General features: G+C 47.8%; 1 protein-coding gene across 1 annotated transcript in view; it reads left to right on the top strand.

Moving 5' to 3' along the window:
* PPP2R5A (protein phosphatase 2 regulatory subunit B'alpha) overlaps positions 1-25534 on the top strand; it is a 71822-nt gene that overhangs the window by 36503 nt on the left and 9785 nt on the right. The window contains exons 4-9 of the mRNA XM_068168762.1: positions 8387-8488; positions 11098-11190; positions 14360-14490; positions 15449-15508; positions 16779-16887; positions 20495-20548. Coding sequence (XP_068024863.1) covers positions 8387-8488; positions 11098-11190; positions 14360-14490; positions 15449-15508; positions 16779-16887; positions 20495-20548 — 549 coding nt within the window. The remainder of the gene's footprint in view (positions 1-8386; positions 8489-11097; positions 11191-14359; positions 14491-15448; positions 15509-16778; positions 16888-20494; positions 20549-25534) is intronic.

Raw genomic sequence — 25534 nt, 5'->3', positions numbered from 1 at the left:
TCTCTGTTTGGAAGTTGTCAGTACAAAGTACTGTGAAGCTAACAGCAAGTTAAGGTGTAGCATTATGAGTGTTTTAAGTTCTAAAACTTCCTGGGAAGTTTAGAAAGCTCTAGCCTAGTACAGATTTGGGAGCCTAACAGTAATGTCCCTCCAGTGCACATCACTTGTCCATCTCCTTGTGTCTGCCAGCCTCCTCCCCTGCCCCACCAGCATAGTATCATAGTATCAGTCAGGGTTGGAAGGGACCACAAGGATCATCTAGTTCCAACCCCCCTGCCATGGGCAGGGACACCCCACACTAGATCAGCCTGCCCAGGGCCTCATCCAGCCTGGCCTTAAACACCTCCAGGGACAGGGCCTCAACCACCTCCCTGGACAGCATATAAACATCCAGTGTAAATTCAATTTGTCTTAGAAGCTTGTGCAAGCTGTGACTTCAGAACATGAAAACCCAGCAGGTATCCCTATCTGCATGCTCAGAAACTAGAATTGCATTGAGTCTAGTTCTCTCCAAGGGCTTAGCTTCTGGGGAATCCACAGACAATAAGGGTTGGTTGGTTGGTTTTAACAACATCTAATTGCTATACCTTAATGTGTTAACTGAGACATTTTCAGATGTCACCTTCACAAAACTTGCTGAGATTTAATTTAGACCAGCAACACTGAATTTCTCTGGAAACCTATCTGCTGTAGTACAGATGTTTAATTACCCAGAGCAATGCTTTCTGGAACAGATGGAATAGAATAGAATAGAATTAAACAGGTTGGAAGAGACCTTTGAGATCATCAAGTCCAACCTATCATCCAACACCATCTAATCAACTAAACCATGGCACCCAGAACCCCATCCAGTCTCTTCCTAAACATCTCCAGTGATGGTGACTCCACCACCTCCCTGGGCAGCACATTCCAATGGCAAATCACTCTTTCCATTAAAAACTTCTTCCTCCCCTCCAGCCTAAACCTCCCCTGGTGCACCTTGAGACTGTGTCCTCTTGTTCTGGTGTTGGCTGCCTGGGAGAAGAGGCCAACCCCTTCCTGGCTACAACCTCCCTTCAGGTAGTTGTAGAGAGCAAGAAGGTCTCCCCTGATCTGCCTCTCCTCCAGGCTAAGCAACCCCAGCTCCCTCAGCCTCTCCTCATAGGGTTTGTGCTCCAAACCCCTCCCCAGCTTTGTTGCCCTTCTCTGGACATGTTCCAGCAACTCAACATCTTTCCTATACTGAGGGACCCAGAACTGGACACAGCACTCAAGCTGTGGCCTAAGCAGTGCTGAGTACAGGGGCAGAATGACCTCCCTGCTCCTGCTTTATTTAGGATAAACCTTTATTTAGAAGGTTTATTCTAAGATGCAAGCAGGCCAAGTCGTTTGTTACACAGCAAAGTTCTGTAGTCTAGCAGAAGACACATGTGTCACATCTCAATTGGCCATTCCCTCCTGGCACATGTGTAATTAAGGCATACAATAGGTCAAAATAACCAGACAAGATTTTAACGCATCCAACCAAATTCTGCCCAGCTTCTCTCCATCAGTTACAAGGTGTTACAGAGTCAAAGACAAAACATAGCGCTCTCTAACCTGAGCAAAGGCAAATCTTCCCTACAGTCTTCTAAAGCTATCCAAACCCAATCCTTCTCCTACACCTATCCAGCTGTAAAAGCCTTTTGTGATCTGTATTTCTCAGATCAGTCTTGTGAGAGGACCCCACTTACGAAGGAAAAGTGATGTTTGAAATAGTTTGAGAGGATGTAGAGAAGAATTAGCCCATAGCAAAACAACAGAGGTTGTAACAACTCTTTGGATGAATACTAGCAAGATCAATATTATTTAATCAATGTTAGCAAAATACTACAAAGAAGCAAATGAGACAGGAAGCAAAACTGTGTCAAATACAATGAAGTAATAGTTCATAATGGAGTAATAGAAAAGGGAAACATCACCCCCATCTTCAAAAAGGGTAAGAAGGAGGAACCAGGGAACTCCAGGCCAGTCAGTCTCACCTCTGTGCCTGGAAAGATCATGGAGCAGATCCTCCTGGAGGCACTGCTGACTCAGAAGAATAGTGAAGAGGTGATTGGGAACAGTCAGCATGGCTTCACCAAGGGCAAATCCTGCCTGACCAGCCTGGTGGCCTTCTATGAGCAGGTGACAACATCAATAGCTGAGGGGAGAGCAACTGATGTCGTTTGCCTGGAGCTGAGCAAAGCCTTCAACACTGTCCTGCACCACATCCTGGTCTCCAGGCTGGTGACACATGGGTTGGATGGGTGACCACTAGATGGATAAGGAACTGGCTTGATGGCTGCACCCAAAGAGTGGCTGTCAATGGTCCATGTCCCAGTGGAGGCCAGGGACAAGCAGAGTCCCTCAGGGATCAGTCCTGGGACCAGGCTTGTTCAGCATCTTTGTGGGTGCCATGGACAGTGGCATTGAGTGCACCCTCAGCAAGTTTCTGATGACACCAAGCTGTGTGGTGCAGCAGACAGCTGGAGGGAAGGGATGCATCCAGAGGGACCTGGACAGGCTGGAGAGGTGGGCACAAGCCAACCTCAGGAGGTTCAACAAAACCAAGGGCAGGTCCTGCATCTGGGTCAAGGCAATCCCAGGCACAACTCCAGGCTGGGCAGGGACTGGCTGGAAAGCAGCCCTGAGGAGAGAGCCTTGGGGGTGCTGGGGGAGGAGAAGCTCACCAGGAGCTCTCAGTGTGCACTTGCAGCCCAGAAAGCCAATCAGATCCTGGGCTACATCAGGAGAAGTGTGGCCAGCAGGTCAAGGGAGGTGATCCTCCCCCTCTGCTCAGCTCTGGGGAGACCCCACCTGGAGTACTGCCTCCAGTTCTGGAGCCTCTATTCCAAGAGGGATCTGGAGTTGCTGGAAGGTGTCCAGAGAAGGGCCAGGAGGATGATCAGAGGGCTGGAGCACCTCTGCTGTGAGGACAGACTGAAGGAGTTGGGGCTGTTCAGTCTGGAGAAGAGAAGGCTCTGAGGTGACCTCATTGTGGCCTTCCAGGATCTGAAGGGGGCTACAAGAAGGCTGGGGAGGGACTGCTCAGGATCTCAGGTAGCGATAGGACTAGGGGGAATGGAATGAAGCTGGAGGTGAGGGGGAAGTTCTTCCCCATGAGAGTGGTGAAGCCCTGGAATGGGTTGTCCAGGGAAGTGGTCGAGGCCCTGTCCCTGGAGGTGTTTAAGCCCAGGCTGGATGAGGCTGTGGCCAGGCTGATGTAGTGTGGGGTGTCCCTGCCCATGGCAGGGGGGTTGGAATTAGATGATCCTTGTGGTCCCTTCCAACCCTGACTGATCCTACAATAGTTCTTCAGGAAGTCAGGCTGGTACATAAAAATGGTCCAGTATTCATTTGAAGTTTCAGATGTTCTCAGGAGGCCATAATGCTACTGGAAGTACTAAATACTCTGAAATATAGTTGGGTTTTGTTTTTTTTAAGACCTGGCTAAGCAGCTTGGTATGTGTCTGCTACAGAAGTATGTTAAGTAGTTAGTACCCTTGTTTTGGGCTTGAAACCTTTGCACTCTGAGAGTTTGTGCTCAAGGGCTGATGATTCAATTGAGCAAGATGCATCTAGAAACAGCTATGCATTTTCCATAGACTTTTACCAGAATATTTGTCAGCAGAGGTTGGGGAAATCTATGTAAGGGACTGGTTTTTATATTGGATACCTAATAAGAGCAGACAATAACAAGTTACAAAACCAGGATTACAGTCAGGGGCTTTGGTCTTGATTAAAGCTTCACATTATCAGACTTGTATTTCACTTCCTCTCCCCCTAGCCAGTTTCTCTCGTGCTCCAGAATCCCAGGTCCCGTGTGTTTGCAGCATTAAAGGACAACTGTACTGGGTTGGTTGGTTTTGTTTTTTCCTGCTGCACAGTAAACTAGGAGACTACTCTAGTGCCTGTCCCTACAGAGCATCATTTCCCCTCTACTTCCAGAGCAGCAGTGCTTGCAGCTTTACTGTGTGCCAATAGGAGACAGTGGCAGGATGTAGAATGAAGCACACAGGAGGAAATTCAGAAGTCAGTTTATGCAGTAGCTTCATTTGTTGTTTAATGAGGTAGACCCAGCTGGGTGACCTTGGGCTCTTTTGAAGTCCTTGTGCAAGGATTCAGCAAGGCCTTTGACACCATCCCCCACAGCAAACTCCTGGCCAAGCTTCCAGCCCATGGCTTGGACAGGAGCACACTGCGATGGGTCAGGAACTGGCTGGAGGGCCGAGCCCAGAGAGTGGTGGTGAATGGTGCCACAGCCAGCTGGCAGCCAGGCACCAGTGGTGTCCCTCAGGGATCAATGCTGGGCCCTGTGCATCTTTGCTGATGATCTGGATGAGGGCATTGAGTCCATCATCAGTAAATTTGCTGATGACACCAAGCTGGGGGCAGGAGTTGATCTGCTGGAGGGTAGGAGAGCACTGCAGAGGGACCTCGACAGGCTGGACAGATGGGCAGAGTCCAAGGGCAGGAGACTGAACACATCCAAGTGCCAGGTTCTGCACATTGGCCACAACAACCCCATGCAGTGCTACAGGCTGGGGTCAGAGTGGCTGGAGAGCAGCCAGGTAGAGAGGGCCCTGGGGGTAGTGGTCGATGGTAGGCTGAACATGAGCCTGCAGTGTGCCCAGGCAGCCAATAGGGCCAATGGCATCCTGGCCTGCATCAAGAACAGTGTGGCCAGCAGGAGCAGGGAGGTCATTCTGCCCCTGCACACTGCACTGGTTAGGCCACACCTCGAGTCCTGTGTCCAGTTCTGGCCCCTCAGTTTAGGAAAGATGTTGAGTTGCTGTAAGGTGTCCAGAGTAGGGCAACAAGGCTGGGGAGAGGCCTTGAGCACAGCCCTGTGAGGAGAGACTGAGGGAGCTGGGGTTGCTTAGCCTGGAGAAGAGGAGGCTCAGGGGTGACCTTCTTGCCCTCTACAACTCCCTGAAGGGAGGTTGTAGCCAGGAAGGGGTTGGTCTCTTCTCCCAGGCAACCAGCACCAGAACAGGAGGTCTCAAACTACACCTGAGGAGGTTTAGGCTGGATGTGAGGAGAAAGTTCCTCAGAGTGTGTAATTGGCTATTGGAATGTGCTGCCCAGGAAGGTGGTGGAGTCCCCATCCCTGGAGGTGAAGCCATGGTTTAGTTAGTCATGAGGTGTTGGGTGATAGGTTGGGCTTGATGATCTCTGAGGTCTTTTCTAACCTTATTGAGTCTATCATTCTATCTTGGAGACTCCATGGAAGCTGTGCAGAAGCATTTGCTGCTAACTGTCAAACATTTGTATTTAGTAGGCTTGGGTGGTTAACAGCTCTTTGAAACAGATTTAGTCAAAAGGACTGAAAGGTTTGAGAAATGATTGGAAAAGTTGGGCTGAATGTTCCTGAAAAGAAAGAGTAGGAAAGGCAAAAGCTAAATTTCATGTTCTTTTTAGTTTGTGTTAGAGTTTAAAGCCAGTATGTTACATCTGGCCTAAAAGATGGCATATCTTTTGACACCTGAAAGATTGGCCTTTTATCCAGGCTTATATCTACTTCCAGAATCCCTTAAGAAACATTTTCACCTTGCCCTTTTGAAATGGATTTCATTTGACTATGCCTCACTTAAGTGCCTTGGTAGCTATTTTAATTGTCTTGTTTTATCGTTGCTCTGGTAAACTAACAAGCTACAATTATTATTTCTGACTTCCCAAAACCTTGACATGCCTTGAAATTATGAAAGATGAAAATCTGTAAGCAGTCCTTCAGCTCTTACTCTAAAGTGAGCAGTATCTTGAAATTAAATGAAGAACTTGAAAATCAGAGGTGTTTGGGGGGATTTTCTGGCTTACATGTGAAGAGAGCTCTGTTTAAATCATACTTGGTTAATCATGCTGTTTGTGGTTGTAGTGGTTTGAGCCTTAACTGGAGTTTAAGAGCTCAGATGGTAGCAAAAAAAGAACAAACTCAGAGAATTCCTCCCCCCACCCCTGAAGAGACTGGGGGTAAATCTACCAAAAAATAACCTGGAGTCAGTTTGGAAGTAGAAGTAAATGTCTTAACAGAATTTATCTCTAGCAGTAAGAGGGAGGATTTACAAGGGTAAGGAATAATGATGAAGAGGAAAATACACAAAGCTAAATGTGGATGGCCTTGTATCTCCCTGGATGTGTGTGGATCTCAGTCCTTTAGGGAAGCCTGGATGTGGCAGGGAGAGGATCAGGCCTGACCCCGTGGCAGGACCAGGAGGCTGGCAGCGGCTGTTGGTGCTTTGGAACAGGCGAGGCAGGGGCACAGGGGGAAAGTGGCGGCAGGGGCACAGGGGGAAAGTGGCTGCAGGGGCACAGGGGGAAAGTGGCTGCAGGGGCAAAGGGGGAAAGTGACTGCAGGGTCTTCCTTTTTCCAGGCTTGCTGGACAGGAAGGGTGAGTGGAACAGACCACCTTTGACCTGGGGGACCCCTCCTCCTGGGAGAGGGAAATCAAGTCCCTCTCTGTTCCCCTGGATCAGGTTTCTTTTGTCCCCTAGGGAAGCAGGGCCCTCGCAGCCCTCTCCCAGGATGGCTGTAACCCAGCACAGTAGTCCTATACAAAACCCCAGCTCTTGGTGTCACATGATGGAATAGAATAGAATAAACCAGGTTGGAAGACCCCTTCAAGATCATCGTGTCCAACCTATCACCCAACACCATCTGAACAACTAAACCATGGCACCAAGCACCCCATCAAGTCTCCTCCTGAACACCTCCAATGATGGTGACTCCACCACCTCCCCAGGCAGCACATTCCAATGGGCAATCACTCTCTCTGTGTAGAATTTCTCCTAACCTCCACCGTAAACATCCCCTGGCACAGCCTGAGACTGTGTCCTCTTGTTCTGGTGCTGGCTGCCTGGGAGAAGAGACCAACCTCTGCCTGTCTACAACCCCTCTTAAGGTAGTTGTAGAGAGCAATAAGATCACCCCTGAGTCTTCTCTTCTCCAGGCTAAGCAACTCCAGCTCCCTATGTATGTATGCTATGATGTAGCAGTTTGGGCAGGATGCCCTCTGCTGTGTTCATAGGAGGGGAGCTTGCTGTGTCCAGAAGTCCAGCCCAGTGGGTGGACACAGGAAGCCAGGTATTTCATCCCATAATTCCCTGTGCCACTCTAAGATCCCAGCATGGGGTCTGGCACTTTCTCTTTCTTCCCTCACCGCCACTCGGTAACTTGGGGGAGATGTCTCCTGGCCTTGGGCCTGGCTAGGCCCAGTGCTGGGGGGATGGGCAGTCTCAGATCTGGCCAGCTGAGACTAGCCTAGCAGTGGAGTGGGAGGGGGAAAGAAGGAGCCCTGGGGGTCTTGGGTGTACCCTCAGGTGGGGATGGGATGTTTCTGGGTATGCCTTGGGATTTTCTTTGTCACTGTGCTTCTGGCTCTCTGTACACATTCACCGCTTCCCATTTAAACTCTCCTCCACTTTTGCAGTCCCTTTGTCTGAGTCGTTATTTTTGCCCATGGTGGGGAGGGGTCAGCCTCAACCCATCACATAGGATTCAAACCTTGCCTTTTTAAGGGGAAACTGACTTTTTCTTTTAACTTTCATGGTTTCAGAGAAAAGTTTTTTAGGTATGACCATGTTTAGCTATAAGCTTGCAAAACAGCTGAGACAGTATCACTAAGGTTGGAAGAGACCTTGAGGATCGAGTCCAACCTGTCACCACAGACCTCATGACTAGACCATAGCACCAAGTGCCACATCCTATCCCTTCCTGAACACCTCCAGGGATGGGGACTCCACCACCTCCCTGGGCAGCACATTCCAATGACGAACGACTCGCTCGGTGAAGAACTTTCTCCTCACCTTGAGTCTAAACCTCCCCTGGCACAGCTTGAGACTGTGTCCTCTTGTTCTGGTGCTGGTTGTCTGGGAGAAGAGACCAACCCCTTCCTGGCTACAACCACCTTTCAGGGAGTTGTAGAGGGTAATGAGGTCTCCCCTGAGCCTCCTCTTCTCCAGGCTAAACAACCCCAGCTCCCTCAGCCTCTCCTCACAGGGCTGTGCTCAAGGCCTCTCCCCAGCCTTGTTGCCCTTCTCTGGACACCTTCAAGTGTCTCAATGTCCTTCTTAAACTGAGAAGCCCAGAACTGGACACAGGACTCAAGGTGCAGCCTTAACCAATGCAGAGTACAGGGCACAATGACTTCCCTGCTCTTGCTGGCCACAAGTTACTTTCTTACTTTCATTGGCCTCTTTCAGACATTTGGCTGTTTGGATTTAGCAGGTTTTGGAGAAATAAAGAATAAAAGTGATTTATTATTTGGCCTTTTCTTCTTAAGATGGTTTTGTTTCTTGTAATTCTGGGATAAAAGCAGTATCTTGCTCTGTGTGATCTGTGGAAGCATTAAAAAAACTGATGGAATTCAATATTTTTTTTCCCTTGCAGATTAGTGCTAATATTTTCAGAACACTTCCACCTAGTGATAACCCAGATTTTGATCCAGAAGAAGATGAACCAACTCTTGAAGCCTCGTGGCCCCACATACAGGTATGTGATTCCTTCCTTTTCAAGCTTTCTTGTAAAGCAAGAATTGGGAATGGATCATTCTGTGTCTTTGGTAAGAACATCAGTACTGCTTTTGTAATACTTTTGAGGTTTCTATACTTGAGAGGGGGGAAAAACTGAGATTTCACACAGTGTCACAGTATCACCAAGGTTGGAAGAGACCTCAAAGATCGACTCCAACCTGTCACCACAGACCTCATGACTAGACCATGGCACCAAGTGCCACATCCAATTCCCTCTTGAACAACTCCAAGGATGGTGACTCCACCACCTCCCTGGGCAGCACATTCCAATGATGAACGACTCTCTCAGTGAAGAACTTTCTCCTCACCTCCAGCCTAAACTTCCCCTGGCACAGCTTGAGACTGTGTCCTCTTGTTCTGGTGCTGGTTGTCTGGGAGAAGAGACCAACCCCTGCCTGGCTACAACCTCCCTTCAGGTAGTTGTAGAGAGCAATGAGGTCACCCCTGAGCCTCCTCTTCTCCAGGCTAAACAACCCCAGCTCCCTCAGCCTCTCCTCACAGGGCTGTGCTCAAGGCCTCTCCCCAGCCTTGTTGCCCTTCTCTGGACACCTTCAAGTGTTTCAATGTCCTTCTTAAACTGAGGGGCCCAGAACTGGACACAGGACTCAAGGTGTGGCCTAACCAATGCAGAGCACAGGGCACAATGACCTCCCTGCTCCTGCTGGCCACACTATTCCTAATGCAGGCCAGGATGCCATTGGCCTTCTTGGCCACCTGGGCACACTGCTGGCTCATGTTTAGGCAGCTGTCAATCAGCACCCCCAGGTCCCTCTCTGTTTGGCAGCTCTCAGCCACTCTGCCCCCAGCCTGTAGCTCTGCATGGGGTTGCCATGGCCAAAGTGCAGCACCCAGCACTTGGCCTTGTTAAATGCCATCCCATTGGACTCTGCCCATCTGTCCAGTCGGTCGAGGTCCCTCTGCAGAGCCTTTCTACCCTCTAACTGACCAACATCTGCTCCTAACTTGGTGTCATCTGCAAATTTGCTGATGATGGACTCAATCCCCTCATCCAGATCACCAATGAAGATATTAAAGAGGATGGGGCCCAGCACTGATGCCTGGGGCACTCCACTGGTGCCTGGCTGCCAGCTGGCTGTGGCACCATTCACCACCACTCTCTGGGCTCAGCCTCCAGCCATAATAAATCATAAATTGTGAAATTTCTTATGTAAGAATGCTTTTGCTTGCCCTTCAAGACAGAAGGAGCTTGTTGAGATGAACAGTGCAGAGGCTTCAGCAGGAAACTGGAAATACCTGACACAGATTTGATCTGTGAAGGAGGAGCAAAGGGGAGCTTGTGTTTCTGTGCTGCTTTGCAGATAGAGCATGCCCTTCTGGAGGCTATGCATTAAGTAACTGTCACCTCACATCTTCTAAATAAAGCACTTATTGTCAAGCACTTCTCCCAAGTGAATGCCCTCATTATAATTATGGGTTACCCCAGTGTTGACTCTCAGTTTAATAAGTACTCAGAGTGGTAATAGCTGAAATACATGCCTGAGAGTATGGCCCCAGCTCTGTGTGGGTTTTGTTTGGAAGTGCAGCCAGTGATGTCTTCATGTACCTGAATTGTACTTTCATGCTTTACTCATGAGCTGGTTAACTAATGTGGAATTAAGAAATAGGTGTTGATAGCATAAGCAGCCCTGTATTGTATGATGAAATGTCAGACTTCTTTTCCCTCCACTCTGTGCCAGGTGCTGCACTTTGGCCACAACAACCCCATGCAGAGCTACAGGCTGGGGGTAGAGTGGCTGGAGAGCTGCCAAACAGAGAGGGACCTGGGGGTGCTGATTGACAGCCACCTAAACATGAGCCAGCAGTGTGCCCAGGTGGCCAAGAAAGCCAATGGTATCCTGGCCTGCATCAGGAACAGTGTGGCCAGCAGGAGCAGGGAAGTCATTGTGCCCCTGTACTGTGCACTGGTTAGGCCACACCTTGAGTCCTGTGTCCAGTTCTGGGCCCCTCAGTTTAAGAAGGACATTGAGACACTTGAATGTGTCCACAGAAGGGCAACAAGGCTGGGGAGAGGCCTTGAGCACAGCCCTGTGAGGAGAGGCTGAGGGAGCTGGGGTTGTTTAGCCTGGAGAAGAGGAGGCTCAGGGGGTTGGTCTCTTCTGCCAGGCAACCAGCACCAGAACAAGAAGACACAGTCTCAAGCTGCACCAGGGCAAGTTTAGATTCGAGGTGAGGAGAAAGTTCTTCACCGAGAGAGTCATTCGTCATTGGAATGTGCTGCCCAGGGAGGTAGTGGAGTCCCCATCCCTGGAGATGTTCAAGAGGGAATTGGATGTGGCACTTGGTGCCATGGTTTAGTCATGAGGTGTTGGGTGACAGGTTGGACTTGGTGATCTTTGAGGTCTCTTCCAACCTTGGTGATTCTGGGATGCTGTAATTCTTCCAACAGATTGCAGTGGAGGCTGTGGTTAAGGGGTGATACATTAGGTGTCTGTTTCCTTTTGTACTTTTTAAGCACCTGAATAGAACTGCTGACTCTCTGGTTGTGCTGGGGCTGAGATTTTAGTTGTGGTGTACTTAACTTGAACATTTCCATTTCCATGTTTGCAGTTGGTGTATGAATTTTTCCTGAGGTTTTTGGAGAGCCCAGACTTTCAGCCTAGCATTGCAAAGCGATATATTGACCAGAAATTTGTACAACAGGTAAGTAGAGAGTTCTCCCCCTCCCAGAGTTAAAGATGACCTCTCAAGCTTAACTTAACAGATGAGTACACAGCTAAGGAGAACATTGAAGCTTTCATAGTATCAGTCAGGGTTGGAAGGGACCACAAGGATCAGCTAGTTCCAACCCCCCTGCCATGGGCAGGGACACCCCACACTACATCAGCCTGGCCAGAGCCTCAGCCAGCCTGGGCTTAAACACCTCCAGGGACAGGGCCTCAACCACCTCCCTGGACAACCCATTCCAGGGCTTCACCACTCTCATGGGGAAGAACTTCCTCCTCACCTCCAGCCTGAATCTCCCCACCTCCAGCTTCATTCCATTCCCCCTAGTCCTGTCACTACCTGAGATCCTGAGCAGTCCCTCCCCAGCCTTCTTGTAGGCCCCCTTCAGATACTGGAAGGCCATCTTGACACAGGGTTAAGTTTCAGCAGTTCCAACAGTGATTTCTGCCAAACATGAAATGAACAGCAAGTACAGCATACCACACACACTGTGTGTAGTTAGTGAGTTCAGAAACACTTTGTTTTCAGATACAAGCCTCAGTGCTTTGCAATGCCAAGATATGTAAATACAAGCCATGTTTTTAATGATTTGTAACTTCTAGTTGAATCAATAACATGCTGCTTAGATTTTTATGGTGATTTTACATTTGTTTTCCATAGCTTTGTCATGGAAAAACTTACAGCAAGCTTCTTTTTCCTGTAAAAAGTCCATGTACAGTAAACATTTAGAATAGAATAGAATTAACCAGGTTGGAGAAGACCTTTGAGATCAGATCAAGTCCAACCCATCACCCAACACCATCTGATCAACTAAACCATGGCACCAAGTGCCTCATCCAGGCTCTTCCTAAACACCTCCAGTGATAGTGACTCCACCACCTCCCCAGGCAGCACATTCCAATGGCCAATCTCTCCTTCCGGGAAGAATTACTTCCTAACCTCCAGCCTAAACCTCCCTTGGCACAGCTTGAGACTCTGTCCTCTTGTTCTGGTGCTGGTTGCCTGGGAGAAGAGACCAACCCCCACCTGGCTCCAGCCTCCCTTTAGGTAGTTGTAAAATGCAAGAAGGTCTCCCCTGAGCCTACTTTTCTCTGGGCTAAGCAACACCATCTCCCTCAGCATTTCCTCATAGTGTTCCAGCATCTTCTGCCTTGTGACCAGATAGTGGCATTCTCTTCACTATTAATGTATTAACCACAAAATGAAGGTCAAGTACATACCTGGGAATGTTATGCTTCACTATGTAAAGTAACCATGAGCAAGAAAGTGAAGTGAGAGTTCATATGAAATGTAACTACTCAGCAAATTAGGCTGGAGAATACTAAAACAATTTTTGTCCAAGGTTTGTGTTTGGTTTTTGTTGTTGCTGTTAAACCACATTAAAATAGTTGTTTGCCAAGGAAGTGCTCAGTGTCTGAGTGCTGGCACTCACAGCCTGGCAATGAAAAGTAAAAACCTAGAAGGACACTTCCCCTCCCTCCATTCAGTGACTGCATTTAATTCCCACTTGTTTGGTTTTGCTGTTTGTGTTTATAGGTGTGTCCTCCTTCTCTGGTTTATTCAACTTTCCCACAAAATTTAGCTCAGAAGCTGCTGCAGAGCTGTTGGTCATAGGTATCCAGTGTACCAATTAATCTGTGGCTCTTAAGAGCCATCATGTGGAGTTTCAGTTCCTGACATTTAGAATAGAGTTAACCAGGTTGGAAAAGACCTTGGAGGTCATCAAGTCCAACCTATCACTCAACACCATCTGATCAACCAAACCATGGCACCAAGTGCCTCATCCAGTCTTCTCCTAAACACCTCCAGTGATGGGGACCCCACCACCTCCCTGGGCAGCACATTACAATGGCCAATCTCTCTTTCCATGAAGAATTTCTTCCTAACATCCAGCCTAAACCTCCTCTGGCACAACTTGAGACTGTGTCCTCTTGTTCTGGTGCTGCTTGCCTGGGAGAAGAGACCAACTCCTTTCAGGTGGTTGTAGAGGGCAATGAGGTCTCCCCTGAGCCTCCTCTTCTCCAGGCTAAACAACCCCAGCTCCCTCAGCCTCTTCTCACAGGGCTGTGCTCAAGGCCTCTCCCCAGCCTCGTTGCCCTTCTCTGGACATGTTCAAGTCTCTCAATGTCCTCCTTAAACTGAGGGGCCCAGAACTGGACACAGGACTCAAGGTGTGGCCTAACCAAAGCAGAGTACAGGGCACAATGACCTCCCTGCTCCTGCTGACCACACTATTCCTGATGCAGGCCAGGATGCCCTTGGCCCTCTTGGCCACCTGGGCACACTGCTGGCTCATGTTCAGCCTACTATCAACCAGTACCCCCAGGCCCCTCTCTGCCTGGCTGCTCTCCAGCCACTCTGACCCCAGCCTGTAGCACTGCATGGGGTTGTTGTGGCCAATGTGCAGAACCTGGCACTTGGATGTGTTCAATCTCCTGCCCTTGGACTCTGCCCATCTGTCCAGCCTGTCGAGGTCCCTCTGCAGAGCTCTCCTACCTTCTATCAGATCAACTCCTGCCCCCAGCTTGGTGTCATCTGCAAATTTACTGCTGATGGACTCAATGCCCTCATCCAGATCATCAGTAAAGATGTTGAACAGGATGGGGCCCAGCACTGATCCCTGGGGCACACTGCTAGTGCCTGGCTTGCCAGCTGGTTGTGGCACCATTCACCACCCCTCTCTGGGCTTGGCCCTCCAGCCATAATAAATCATAAATTGTGAAATTTCTTATGTAAGAATGCTTTTGCTTGCCCTTCAAGACAGAAGGAGCTTGTTGAGATGAACAGTGCAGAGGCTTCAGCAGGAAACTGGAAATACCTGTCACAGATTTGATCTGATTTCTGAAAGGCCTTTTGTAAACCACTAAACTCAGGTTTGCTAATCTTACTCTTCCAATTTGGTTTTTACTTTGATGCTGCAGTTTTTGCAGTGGCTTTAGGCCTCTGAAGAGAGTGAAGCTGCTGGGATTGTATTTATCATATTCATTTATATTAAACACCTTATTCTGGAAGTATAATTCTGACATTCAAGCAACTTTTGATTAAACCAGTTCTAATTTTTCTAAGGTAAATGTGTAAATTAAAGGTAAAACTTCCATGACAAAATATCTCTTCAAAGCAACATGTTCCCCTTTACCTTTGGCAGCTGTTGGAGCTGTTTGATAGTGAAGACCCACGGGAACGTGACTTCCTGAAGACAGTTCTCCATCGAATCTATGGGAAGTTCCTTGGCTTAAGAGCATTCATCAGGAAGCAGATTAACAACATTTTCCTCAGGTATCCTCTGTGTGTGAGTAGAATCATAGAATCAATAAGGTTGAAAAAGACCTCAGAGATCATCAAGTCCAGCCTATCACCCAACACCTCATGACTAAGTAAGCCATGGCTTCAAGTGCCACGTCCAGTCCCCTCTTGAATACCTCCAGGGATGGTAACTCCACCACCCCCCTGGGCAGCACATTCCAATGGCTGCATTCTGGGAAGAAATTCCTCTTCATCTCCAGCCTAAACTTCCCCTGGCACAGCTTGAGACTGTGTCCTCTTGTTCTGGTGCTGGTTGCCTGGGAGAAGAGACCAACCCCCACCTGGCTACAACCTCCCTTCAGGTAGTTGTAGACAGCAAGAAGGTCTCCCCTGAGCCTCCTCTTCTCCAGGCTAAGCAACCCCAGCTCCCTCAGCCTCTCCTCACAGGGCTGTGCTCCAGACCCCTCCCCAGCTTTGTTGCCCTTCTCTGGACAGATCCAAGAGTCTCAATATCCTCCTTAAATTGAGGGGCCCAGAACTGGACACAGGACTCAAGGTGTGGCCTAACCAGTGCTGAGCACAGGGCAGAATGACCTCCCTGCTTCTGCTGGCCACACTGCTCCTGATGCAGACCAGGATGCCATTGGCCTTCTTGGCCACCTGGGCACACTGCTGGCTCATATTCAGCTGGCTGTCAACCAGTACCCCCAGATCCCTTTCAGCCACTCTGCCCCCAGCCTGTAGTACTGCATGGGGTTGTTGTGGCTAATGTGCAGCACCTGGCACATGGATTTGTTCAGTGCCATCATGTTGGCCTCTGCCCATTTCATTTAGCTCTCATGGCATGCTTCTGCAGCAATTTTGTTCTTGAAATAAAAGCCTGGGTTTGGTCTGGAATCTGGGTTTCAACTTTTCAAGCTTATTGAATGTTACTTTTTTGGAGTCTTTGATCCTCTGTTCTGATGTTTGGTGGTTGTCCTTTTCATAACAGGTTTATATATGAAACAGAGCACTTCAATGGTGTTGCTGAGCTTCTTGAGATATTAGGAAGGTAAGTTTGAGCTGACACAGGAGCAACAAAATGTTGAGGGTGTTTGCTTCAGCTTTCCTGCTTTAGCAGTGGAGGGGGGAAGAGAATGTTTACAGTAGTGAGTGATGAAATGCAGTCACTGATTCAGTCTTGTACTGTGTGGTTTAGCAGGTGAATATCAAATGAGGATGCAGGCTCCAAATTAACTCTTTAGGTGCCAGTTTTAAGAATGGCTGGCAACATTTTTTTTCAGGAATAGCTCTTCTTGCTTCTCTTACATCTGGTGAGATGTTCTTTGACCAGAAAATGAAGGTTAACTTCTGCCCTCATGCTGAATGCAATGTTTTCATCTACAGCAGGCTGAGTTTCCTTCCATTTTACTAGAGAAAGCCTTCAGGTGCTAGGGGTTTTGAAGTCCTCTTTGTTGATATGATTTCACTCATATAATTTTTAACTTCCAATTGAAGTTTTGGCTTCTTGTGGTAGTGTTTTAGGGTTTTGCCAAACCCTCACACATTTAACAGTAGAAGCCTTTGTTAAGTGTTACTGGTCTAACTGAAAATACAATCACTATGAAACTATGGTGGAACAACTTTTCCTGTGAATGCAATGCAAGATACCACTGTGTTCTCAGATGTACCTAAAATATGAGGGGAGGGGAACCTCAAGCTCTTCCTGGAGGACTTTTCTCTGTTACACAACTCAGCTCTGAAAAGTGAGATCAGTGAATCTGTGAAACCACCTTTTTAACTTGCTTTGGGAAGAAGAGGTGGTTCAACAATCTCAGGCTGTTAAAACAGTTGAGGCTTGTATGCCATCTGTTTCCTCTGCAAGTTGCCAGTGATTTGGGGTGAAATGGATAAGCTTCCTGATGCATCTTTCTAAGCTTTGCAGTTAGCTAGGAAGAGTTACTGTGGATGGATTTTACTTTGGATGGAGGTTACAACCAAAATGTTTCAGCACATCTAATGAGGTTTATTTGACTTCTTCTCCTGTTCTCTGCTATTGCTGCCAAGACTCTAGACTTGCATGATACCAACAGTTAAAAGGTTGTGTATAGATTTATTTGACTTCTTTTCCTGTTCTCTGCTATTCCTGCCAAGACTCTAGACTTGCATGATACCAACAGTTAAAAGGTGGTGTGTATGTAAAGCTATTCTGTGACTTAAAAATAATCAGACTTGGAAATGGAACCAGAAATGGAGTGTCTCTTGACTTTGCAGAAGTTCTTGACTTGCTAGGAAGAAGCTATTTTTTAACAAACATAAATCCTGCTTGTTCATGTTTCCAGTATTATCAATGGTTTTGCACTGCCCCTGAAAGCAGAACACAAACAGTTCCTTATGAAAGTGCTGATTCCCATGCATACTGCAAAGGGATTAGCTTTGTTTCATGCACAGGTAAGCTTTTTTTGCTTATTCTTAAGAGTGGTGGGAGTGGTGTTTTGTTTGCATTTGACACTAATGACATCTGAAGTGGTTTGTGTTATAATACCAGATTCAGTCAGCTTTGCAGATTCAGTCACTGGTGTTTGGGGTTGGTTTTTTGTTAAAGGTAATAAAAATCTTATGTCTGAATGTTGATTTTCAGGTATTTAGCATGTATGGAAAGTTAAGTAGTACAGCAGTGAGTCAAAGTCATCTCAGCTGAAGCAGGAAGGGGTTTTTTGCTTGCTAGTCTTGTCAGTCTTTAAGCTTCGTTTAATCCCAGGACCTTGTGCTGGTATCACTTATTTTATGTAAGCTAAATGCTGTGTGTAAAGGAACCTTGAGTAGGGCTAGGTACTTCAGAATCACAGAATCACCAAGGTTGGAAGAGACCTCAAAGTATCATAGTATCAGTCAGGGCTGGAAGGGACCATAAGGATCATCTAGCTCCAACCCCCCTGCCATGGGCAGGGACACCCCACACTAGATCAGCCTGGCCAGAGCCTCAGCCAGCCTGGGCTTAAACACCTCCAGGGATGGCACCCCAACCACCTCCCTGGACAACCCATTCCAGGGCTTCACCACTCTCATGGGGAAGAACTTCCTCCTCACCTCCAGCCTGAATCTCCCCACCTCCAGCTTCATTCCATTCCCCCTAGTCCTATCACTACCTGAGATCCTGAGCAGTCCCTCCCCAGCCTTCCTGTAGCCCCCTTCAGATACTGGAAGGCCACAATTAGGTCACCTTGGAGCCTTCTCTTCTCCAGACTGAACAGCCCCAACTCCTTCAGTCTGTCCTCATAGGAGAGGTGCTCCAGCCCTCTGCTCATCCTCCTGGCCCTTCTCTGGACATGCTCCAGCACCTCCATATCCCTCTTGTATTATTACATCATCAAGTCCAATCTGTCACTACAGACCCCATGACTAAACCATGGCACCAAATGCCATGTCCAGTCCCCTCTTGAACACCTCCAGGCATGGTGACTCCACCACCTCCCTGAGCAGAAGTACTGTTTCATTCCTAAAACCATACCAGTGATGGTGGGGAGATGGCTGGGTATAAATGACAGAAATGTACAGAAGCTCTGTGGATCAGCTGGAAATTATGTAGATCCCTGCCCCTGTCAGCATGCTGCAGCTCTTGGTTTGACTGCTGCTCTTACAGCTCACACAGTCAGTCAGCATTTTACTTGAAGAATGTTGTGTATCTTTTCCAGACATACTGCACTTGGGTATTCAATGTAGTTGATGCAAACTTGAAAGTAATTCTGCTGTGGCTAATTAAAAACTTGCCTTGCTAATTTAGCTCTCTACTACAGCCCCTTACAGCCTAAAGACAAAAGGAAATTAGTTTCTAATTAAAGTGAAATCATTATGAGTCTATAGTCTACAAACAGGATCAAGTCAATAGCTCAGTTAATTCCTAATTCTCCCATGGAGTTCTAATTAAAATTACTTGCCTTTGTGGCTTATTGCTGTGCTATAGACTGCTCTATGGAGTGTGCAAGGGACCAGTGGCTTGCCAAAGGTATTCTTGCTGACAGATGAGTGCAGCAAGCTCTCCTTTTTCCTATGGTGTGTTTAATCCAGTTCATCAGTGCCTCAAAGGGTCCTGTTAATTCAGCTGTACTCCATACCTGAAAGTAGCATTCAGTTTGCTGCCTAGGCAGCTCCTCTGTTCCTCCATAAGCTACCAGTGCTGTGAGACTTCAGCACTGTGTGTTTCTGGGGTTTGTATTATCCTGAAGGTGTAAACCAGCATTAAATCAGCTTTACAGTCAGGAGTGGCCTGGTTGCTTTGTTGCTACAGTACAACTTTAGCCTACCCTTAAAAATTAAGGTCTTAAGTATCATAGTATCAGTCAGGGCTGGAAGGGACCACAAGGATCAGCCAGTTCCAACCCCCCTGCCATGGGCAGGGACACCCCACACTACATCAGCGTGCCCAGAGCCTCATCCAGCCTGGGCTTAAACACCTCCAGGGATGGCGCCCCAACCACCTCCCTGGACAACCCATTCCAGGGCTTCACCACTCTCATGGGGAAGAACTTCCTCCTCCCATCCAGCCTGAATCTCCCCACCTCCAGCTTCATTCCATTCCCCCTAGTCCTATCCCTACCTGAGATCCTGAGCAGTCTCTTCCCAGCCTTCTTGTAGCCCCCTTCAGATACTGGAAGGCCACAATGAGGTCACCTCGGAGCCTTCTCTTCTGCAGACTGAACAGCCCCAACTCCTTCAGTCTGTCCTCACAGGAGAGGTGCTCCAGCCCTCTGCTCATCCTCCTGGCCCTTCTCTGGACACCTTCCAGCACCTCCAGATCCCTCTTGGAATAGGGGCTCCTTTGTCTTTTAACAATAGAGCATTACTGTACAACCATGAATAAGGGATTTTGAGATTTATGTGTGACCCTTATTGCTTTTTGACTCTACTGACATAGAATCTTAGCCTAAGGGTGAAAGACATTAATTAGACCTGTTGTCATTACAGCACTGTAATTGCCTGCTTTGGGACTCAAAGAAAGTTGTGGTGGAGTGGGGTTTTTTTTTGGTGTGTTTTGTTTCATTTGTGTGGGGCTGGTTTGCTTATTTGAAAGGAAAGATAATGCTTGAATTCCAGCATGTTGAATGTGCAGGATACACACAGTGCCTGCCAATAATTTGTGCCTTTGCTTTATATTGTGAGATGAAAAACACTGGGACTTAAAATCAGTCCTGATGGAATCTGGAATTGTAAGCACTTCAGCAACAGGTCCCTGTACTAGGCAAAAGTGCAGCTGTGTAGTTACTCACCTGGATACTGGGTAACTAATAATTCTAGAGCATGTAATATCATGTCTCTGCCTCAGAAGACCACTGGAGACACCTCACTAGAGGCTGGGAGAGCGTGCTGGTGACTTCATCTCGTTGTACCTTCCCCCACTTACAGAATCAATAAGGTTGGAAAAGATCTCAGAGATCATCAAGTCCAACCTGTCACCCAGCACCTCAGGACTAACTAAACCATGGCTTCAAGTGCCACATTCAATCCCTTTTTGAGCACCTCCAGGGATGGGGACTCCACCACCTCCCTGAGCAGCACATTCCAATGGGCCATTACTCTTTCTGGGAAGAACTTTCTCCTCACCTTCAGCCTAAACTTCCCCAGCTGCTTTATGTGACTGGTTGAAAGTATCACTTTTTCTGGTGCTTTTTTTTGTTGTTTAATCTCATTATAGATGTTTGATACTTTTGTGATGCTAATACAGCAATTGATACTGAGAAAAATCTGCTTGGATACTGGAGCTGAGCTGGGGAAACATCCGTCCAGCTTAAAAGTAATTTTCCTCCAGGAGGAAAAGAAAAGATGATGATTTTTTTGGTATGCAGGGAGTTTGTGTAAGGTGGAGCAGGCCTCTATATCTTGCTGCTTTAATTGCTGCTTTGCTTAGTTTGGAAGAATTAAAAGTGACTCTGTAGAGGTGCTTTAGGTTGGGTTACATCTCCCCCCCCCCAAGTCTGAAGTGCTGCTGTAATTTGTGTTACTGTGTGATGCTGCAGTTCTAAACAGTGTCTGTTTAATAACAATCTGACTTGTGTTCCAGCTTGCCTATTGTGTTGTACAGTTCCTGGAGAAAGATACAACTTTAACAGAGCCTGTAAGTGAGTTTCAGTTGAATCTTTGCCTGGTTTCCATTTCAACTCAATATTCTAGTGTAACTTTGCTAGGCTTGTATAGCAGTGCCTTCTGTGCAGCCTTGATGCTGGGCTGGGGGGGTGGGGGGGTGAGTTTGTGGGGTTTGGGGTTCTTTTGCTTCAGGGATTTTGCTTTATTAGTTGGTTTTTAAGAGAGAAATAGTTTTACAATACAGAACAGTTGTTAAGAACATTCTGGACTTGATAGGGCAGTTAACCTATGACCAAGATAGGGCAGAAACTTTAACAGCTTCAACCACTGATACCACCAAAATACTTAAACTAGAATAAACCAGGTTGGAAGAGACCTTCCAGATCATGTCCAACCTATCATCCAACACCACCTAATCAACTAAACCATGGCATCAAGCACCCCATCAAGTCTCCTCCTGAACACCTCCAGTGATGGTGACTCCACCACCTCCTCAGGCAGCCCATTCCAATGGGCAGTCACTCTCTCTGTGTAGATCTTCCTCCTAACCACCATGCTTCTGAGAAAGCATGTAACAACTGTGTTCCCTCCTGGTAAGAACTAAAATGTCAGTGGTTTTGGTGCTGATAGCTTGTGCCCAGCCACTGCTTAAAGCTGAAATGTTTAGGGAAGAAACAATCTCAAAGTTAAAGTTGGAAAGAAGAGCAATCCTTTATGTAGTCAGAACTGTGAAGTTGCAAGTACAATGTTTGTTCTGTCTCCTCAGTTACTGAGCAGTGCCACTGCTCAGCTCTCATGCAGGTGCTTCAGGCATCAGTGGCTTTTTGCCAGACCCAATCTCCCATGATGGATATTGACAGCTAGAAAGGGGCTTGCAGTGCTTCATGCAAGGGCTCTGGCAATGCCTGTAAAGAGGAATGGAGGCTCAGGGCAGTGCAGCGGTTCATGAGGACACAGACTCATGTCAGGCCAGCGAGAACAGAAGCTGGTTTCAGTCGGACAGTCTAAAATCATTCAGTCAGGAGCATGTTAATAGTTAAATATTTATCCCTTTAGTGACAGAAAAGTGAAGAGCTTATGCAAAACCTAATGCTTTGTCTATAAAGATAAAAAGATAAACAGCTTTGGGGCAACAATGTGAATCTTCACTGATCTTGCAGTGGAAGCTTGTTTTCTGCACAGCCACTTAAATAGAATAGAATAGACCAGACCAGGTTGGAAGGGACCTTCAAGATCGTCGTGTCCAAACTATCAACCAATCCAACCCACCTAAACAACTAACCCATGGCACCCAGCACCCCATCAAGTCTCCTCCTGAACACCTCCAGTGATGGTGACTCCACCAACCTCCCTGGGCAGCACATTCCAATGGGCAATCACTCTCTCTGTGTAGAACTTCTTCCTAACATCCAACCTAAACCTCCCCTGGCGTAGCCTGAGACTGTGTCCTCTTGTTCTGGTGCTGGCTGCCTGGGAGAAGAGACCAACCTCTGCCTGTCTACAACCTCCCTTCAGGTAGTTGTGGAGGGCAAGAAGGTCACCCCTGAGCCTCCTCTTCTCCAGGCTAAACAACCCCAGCTCCCTCAGCCTCTCCTCACAGGGCTGTGCTCCAAACCCCTCACCAGCTTTGTTGCCTTTCTCTGGACACCTTCCAGCAAGTCAACTTCCTTCCTAAACTGAGGGGCCCAGATACTTCTTCATCAGAAGACAGGTTCTACTGTACATGGTAGAAGATGGTTGCCCTGGCTGTGTGTAAATTGGCCTTGTCTGCTTGAGGCATCTTTTCCCCTGTACTGTGGTGTTGCCAGCCACAGTGGCCAGTAAGCTTCTGGGTTTGGATAGGGTGAGGAGCAAGGAATTGTGTCTTAATCCCTAAGATAAGTGATCAAACAGCCCTGGTGTTTTGGCAGTTAAAGTTGAGACCTGAGCAGGTTATGTGTAGCATTACTTAAAAACCTAGGGGGTTGAATGAAGCAACAATGTGACAGTCAGAACTTCCTGATTGGGATTCACAGATCTGTGATGCAGGATCCCAGCCCAAACTTTGGCTTTTGAAAGGAGTGTCACAGAGTAACACTGAGACTTCATCTGGACTGTAGCATACAGAATTCTGGGTACTTCTTCATCAGTACAGGTGAACACAGAATGGAGAGCACACAAGAGCTGCCTGTGCTTGCTTTGGTTCTTACTCTGAAGCTGGCCTTGTAAAGGAGTGAAAGTCAGCAAGATGATAAGAACTGAAGCTTTAAGAAGACTTTCTGAAGTGCTTGAAAAGTCAGTATTAACTTTTGGGAGAACTGATGAGATGGCATTTGAAAATGTTCTTTGGCTTTAGGTCAAGTAATATTTTCAGAGCTCCATCAGAAGGCTGTCTTCACCAGGGTCTTACTGTTATTCTTCTGGCAGGAGTTGTCACTCAGGGTCAGTTTAGAGGACATTCAATCTGAGCTTTTGGAACTGTGGTAGCCTGCCTAAGGTCAGTCCTGATGTTTGCAGAGCTGACAAGAGCAGTTTGTTACCTAACCCTGCTAAGTGCAGTGGCCTTTACATTGAGGAAATGGGGCTAAACAAGCAGTTCTTGTACACAGGATAAGTTTTCTACCAGGTGCCTGCTGTTGCAAGTCACTGTATGCCAATGTTGTAGCTCTGGGGATACTTAATAGTAAGAGTTTTGTGTGGGAAGAGCAGCAAGATTTCCTATCTGCAGAGTATTTCTTTGGATAGTCTTTGAACATCAATGTGCATCTGTCAGCTTCTTGAGTGTGTAGGCAAGGTGGAAACTGATACTCTCTCTGAGGAGCAAGGACTGGCATCTTGTGGGGAGGTCTGCACTGTTATATTCCACATCACAGAATCACCAAGGTTGGAAGAGAGCTCAAAGATCGTCAAGTCCAACCTGTCACCACAGACCCCATGAATAAACCATGGCACCAAGTGCCACATCCAATCCCCTCTTGAACATCTCCAGGGATGGTGACTCCACCACCTCCCTGGGCAGCACATTCCAATGATGAACAACTCGCTCGGTGAAGAACTTCCTCTGCGCCTCGAGTCTAAACCTCCCCTGGCACAGCTTGAGACTGTGTCCTCTTGTTCTGGTGCTGGTTGCCTGGGAGAAGAGACCAACCCCTTCCTGGCTACAGCCACCTTTCAGGTAGTTGTAGAGGGCAATGAGGTCACCCCTGAGCCTCCTCTTCTCCAGGCTAAGCAACCCCAGCTCCCTCAGCTTCTCCTCATAGGGCTGTGCTCAAGGCCTCTCCCCAGCCTTGTTGCCCTTCTCTGGACACATTCCCTACTTGCTGTGCTCTCTGCCCTGGCTCTTCTATGCTGACCATGGAGGCAGCAAGGATGCCATGTCAGAACCAGCTGAGCTGTTCAGGGAGGGAGCTCTGTGGGCCCAGTGCAATGTTATGTGTGTGGGCTGACCCAGGCCTTCTGATCCTTCATGAGGTGCTGGCCTTGGTATTGCAGTAGTCTGCATCTTTCAGCCAGCAAGGTAGGATTTGTGTGATCAGGGCTCTGTAGGGAGTCTCTTCTTTTCTTGTAACTTGCTTTGTTTCTGTGGATGTGAGCCTTGGACTTTAGCTGTTGCCTGAGGTTTCTGTCTTTGCTTACTGTCATTTGAAGTGACATTCAGTTTTGTAGTGTTAGGATAAATGGGAATCCTCAGATAAAGACTTGTGGCCACTTAAAGTGGCAATGTTTGTTTTTCTCTAGAAAGTCACTTTTGATAGTCCACATAGTTGTGGAATAAAAGGGGAAGCTGGGAGAGCTCCTCAACATGGCAAAGCCCAAATGTGGGAGTTACTCAGCTGAGTAAGTTTTACAGTCGGATATGATCAATTAGATACTATTGTATCACAGTATCACCAAGGCTGGAAGAGAGCTCAAAGATCAACAAGTCCAACCTGTCACCACAGACCTCATGACTAGACCATGGCACCAAGTGCCACATCCAATCCCCTCTTGAACACCTCCAGGGATGGTGACTCCACCACCTCCCTGGGCAGCACATTCCAATGGCTAACAGCTCTCTCAGTGAAGAACTTTCTCCTCACCTCCAGCCTAAACTTCCCCTGGTGCAGCTTGAGACTGTGTCCTCTTGTTCTGGTGCTGGGTGCCTGGGAGAAGAGACCAACCCCCTCCTGGCTACAACCTCCCTTCAGGGAGTTGTAGAGAGCAATGAGGTCTCCCCTGAGCCTCCTCTTCTCCAGGCTAAGCAACCCCAGCTCCCTCAGCCTCTCCTCACAGGGCTGTGCTCAAGGCCTCTCCCCAGCTTTGTTTGCCCTTCTCTGGACACGTTCAAGTCTCTCAATGTCCTTCCTAAACTGAGGGGCCCAGAGCTGGACACAGGACTCAAGGTGTGGCCTAACCAATGCAGAGTACAGGGGCACAATGACTTCCCTGCTCCTGCTGGCCACACTATTCCTAATGCAGGCCAGGATGCCATTGGCCTTCTTGGCCACCTGGGCACACTGCTGGCTCATGTTTAGGCAGCTGTCAATCAGCACCCCCAGGTCCCTGTCTGTTTGGCAGCTCTTTTGTATCACAAAACCAGACATCCTTTGCTCAGAGGGGAAGTTTATAAGGTTCTGAGCAAGTTTCTCCTTCTAAAACGTAGAGCACTTCCACAGCCCCTACCCCCTGCATTAGTTGAGTAATGTAGAAGCCATACCAGAGGTTTGTTTTGGGACAGAGGCCTTCAGCCTTTGTTTGGTTCTCCCCCACCCCCATTTCCTCCTGGGGAATACTGTATTTTCTAATTCAGTTTCCCAAAGGGCTTTTTCCAGTCTTGTGTCAGATAGTTTCCAGCATAGATCCTGGAATGTATTCAGTCTGCAAGTACAGAGCTATTTTGTGTTTTAGTCTTCAGTGTAGTATATTCCAGAAGAAAAAAGGTTGGAGGCCATGGCTCTCCTCTGCAGAGCCCTGCTTGTGCAGTCAGCACATGCCCCTAGCTCTTGGGCTTCAAGCCTTGCCAAGACAAGTGCTCCTCAAAGTATGGATGAGGGGAAGA

The sequence above is a fragment of the Melanerpes formicivorus genome, unplaced genomic scaffold (genome assembly GCF_026170545.1).
Source record: "Melanerpes formicivorus ecotype bairdi unplaced genomic scaffold, bMelFor1.0.p_v2 SCAF_157, whole genome shotgun sequence".
NCBI lineage: Eukaryota > Metazoa > Chordata > Aves > Piciformes > Picidae > Melanerpes > Melanerpes formicivorus.
The sequence above is the reverse complement of the archived record's forward strand: the minus strand, read 5'-3'. Positions and strand labels throughout refer to the sequence as shown.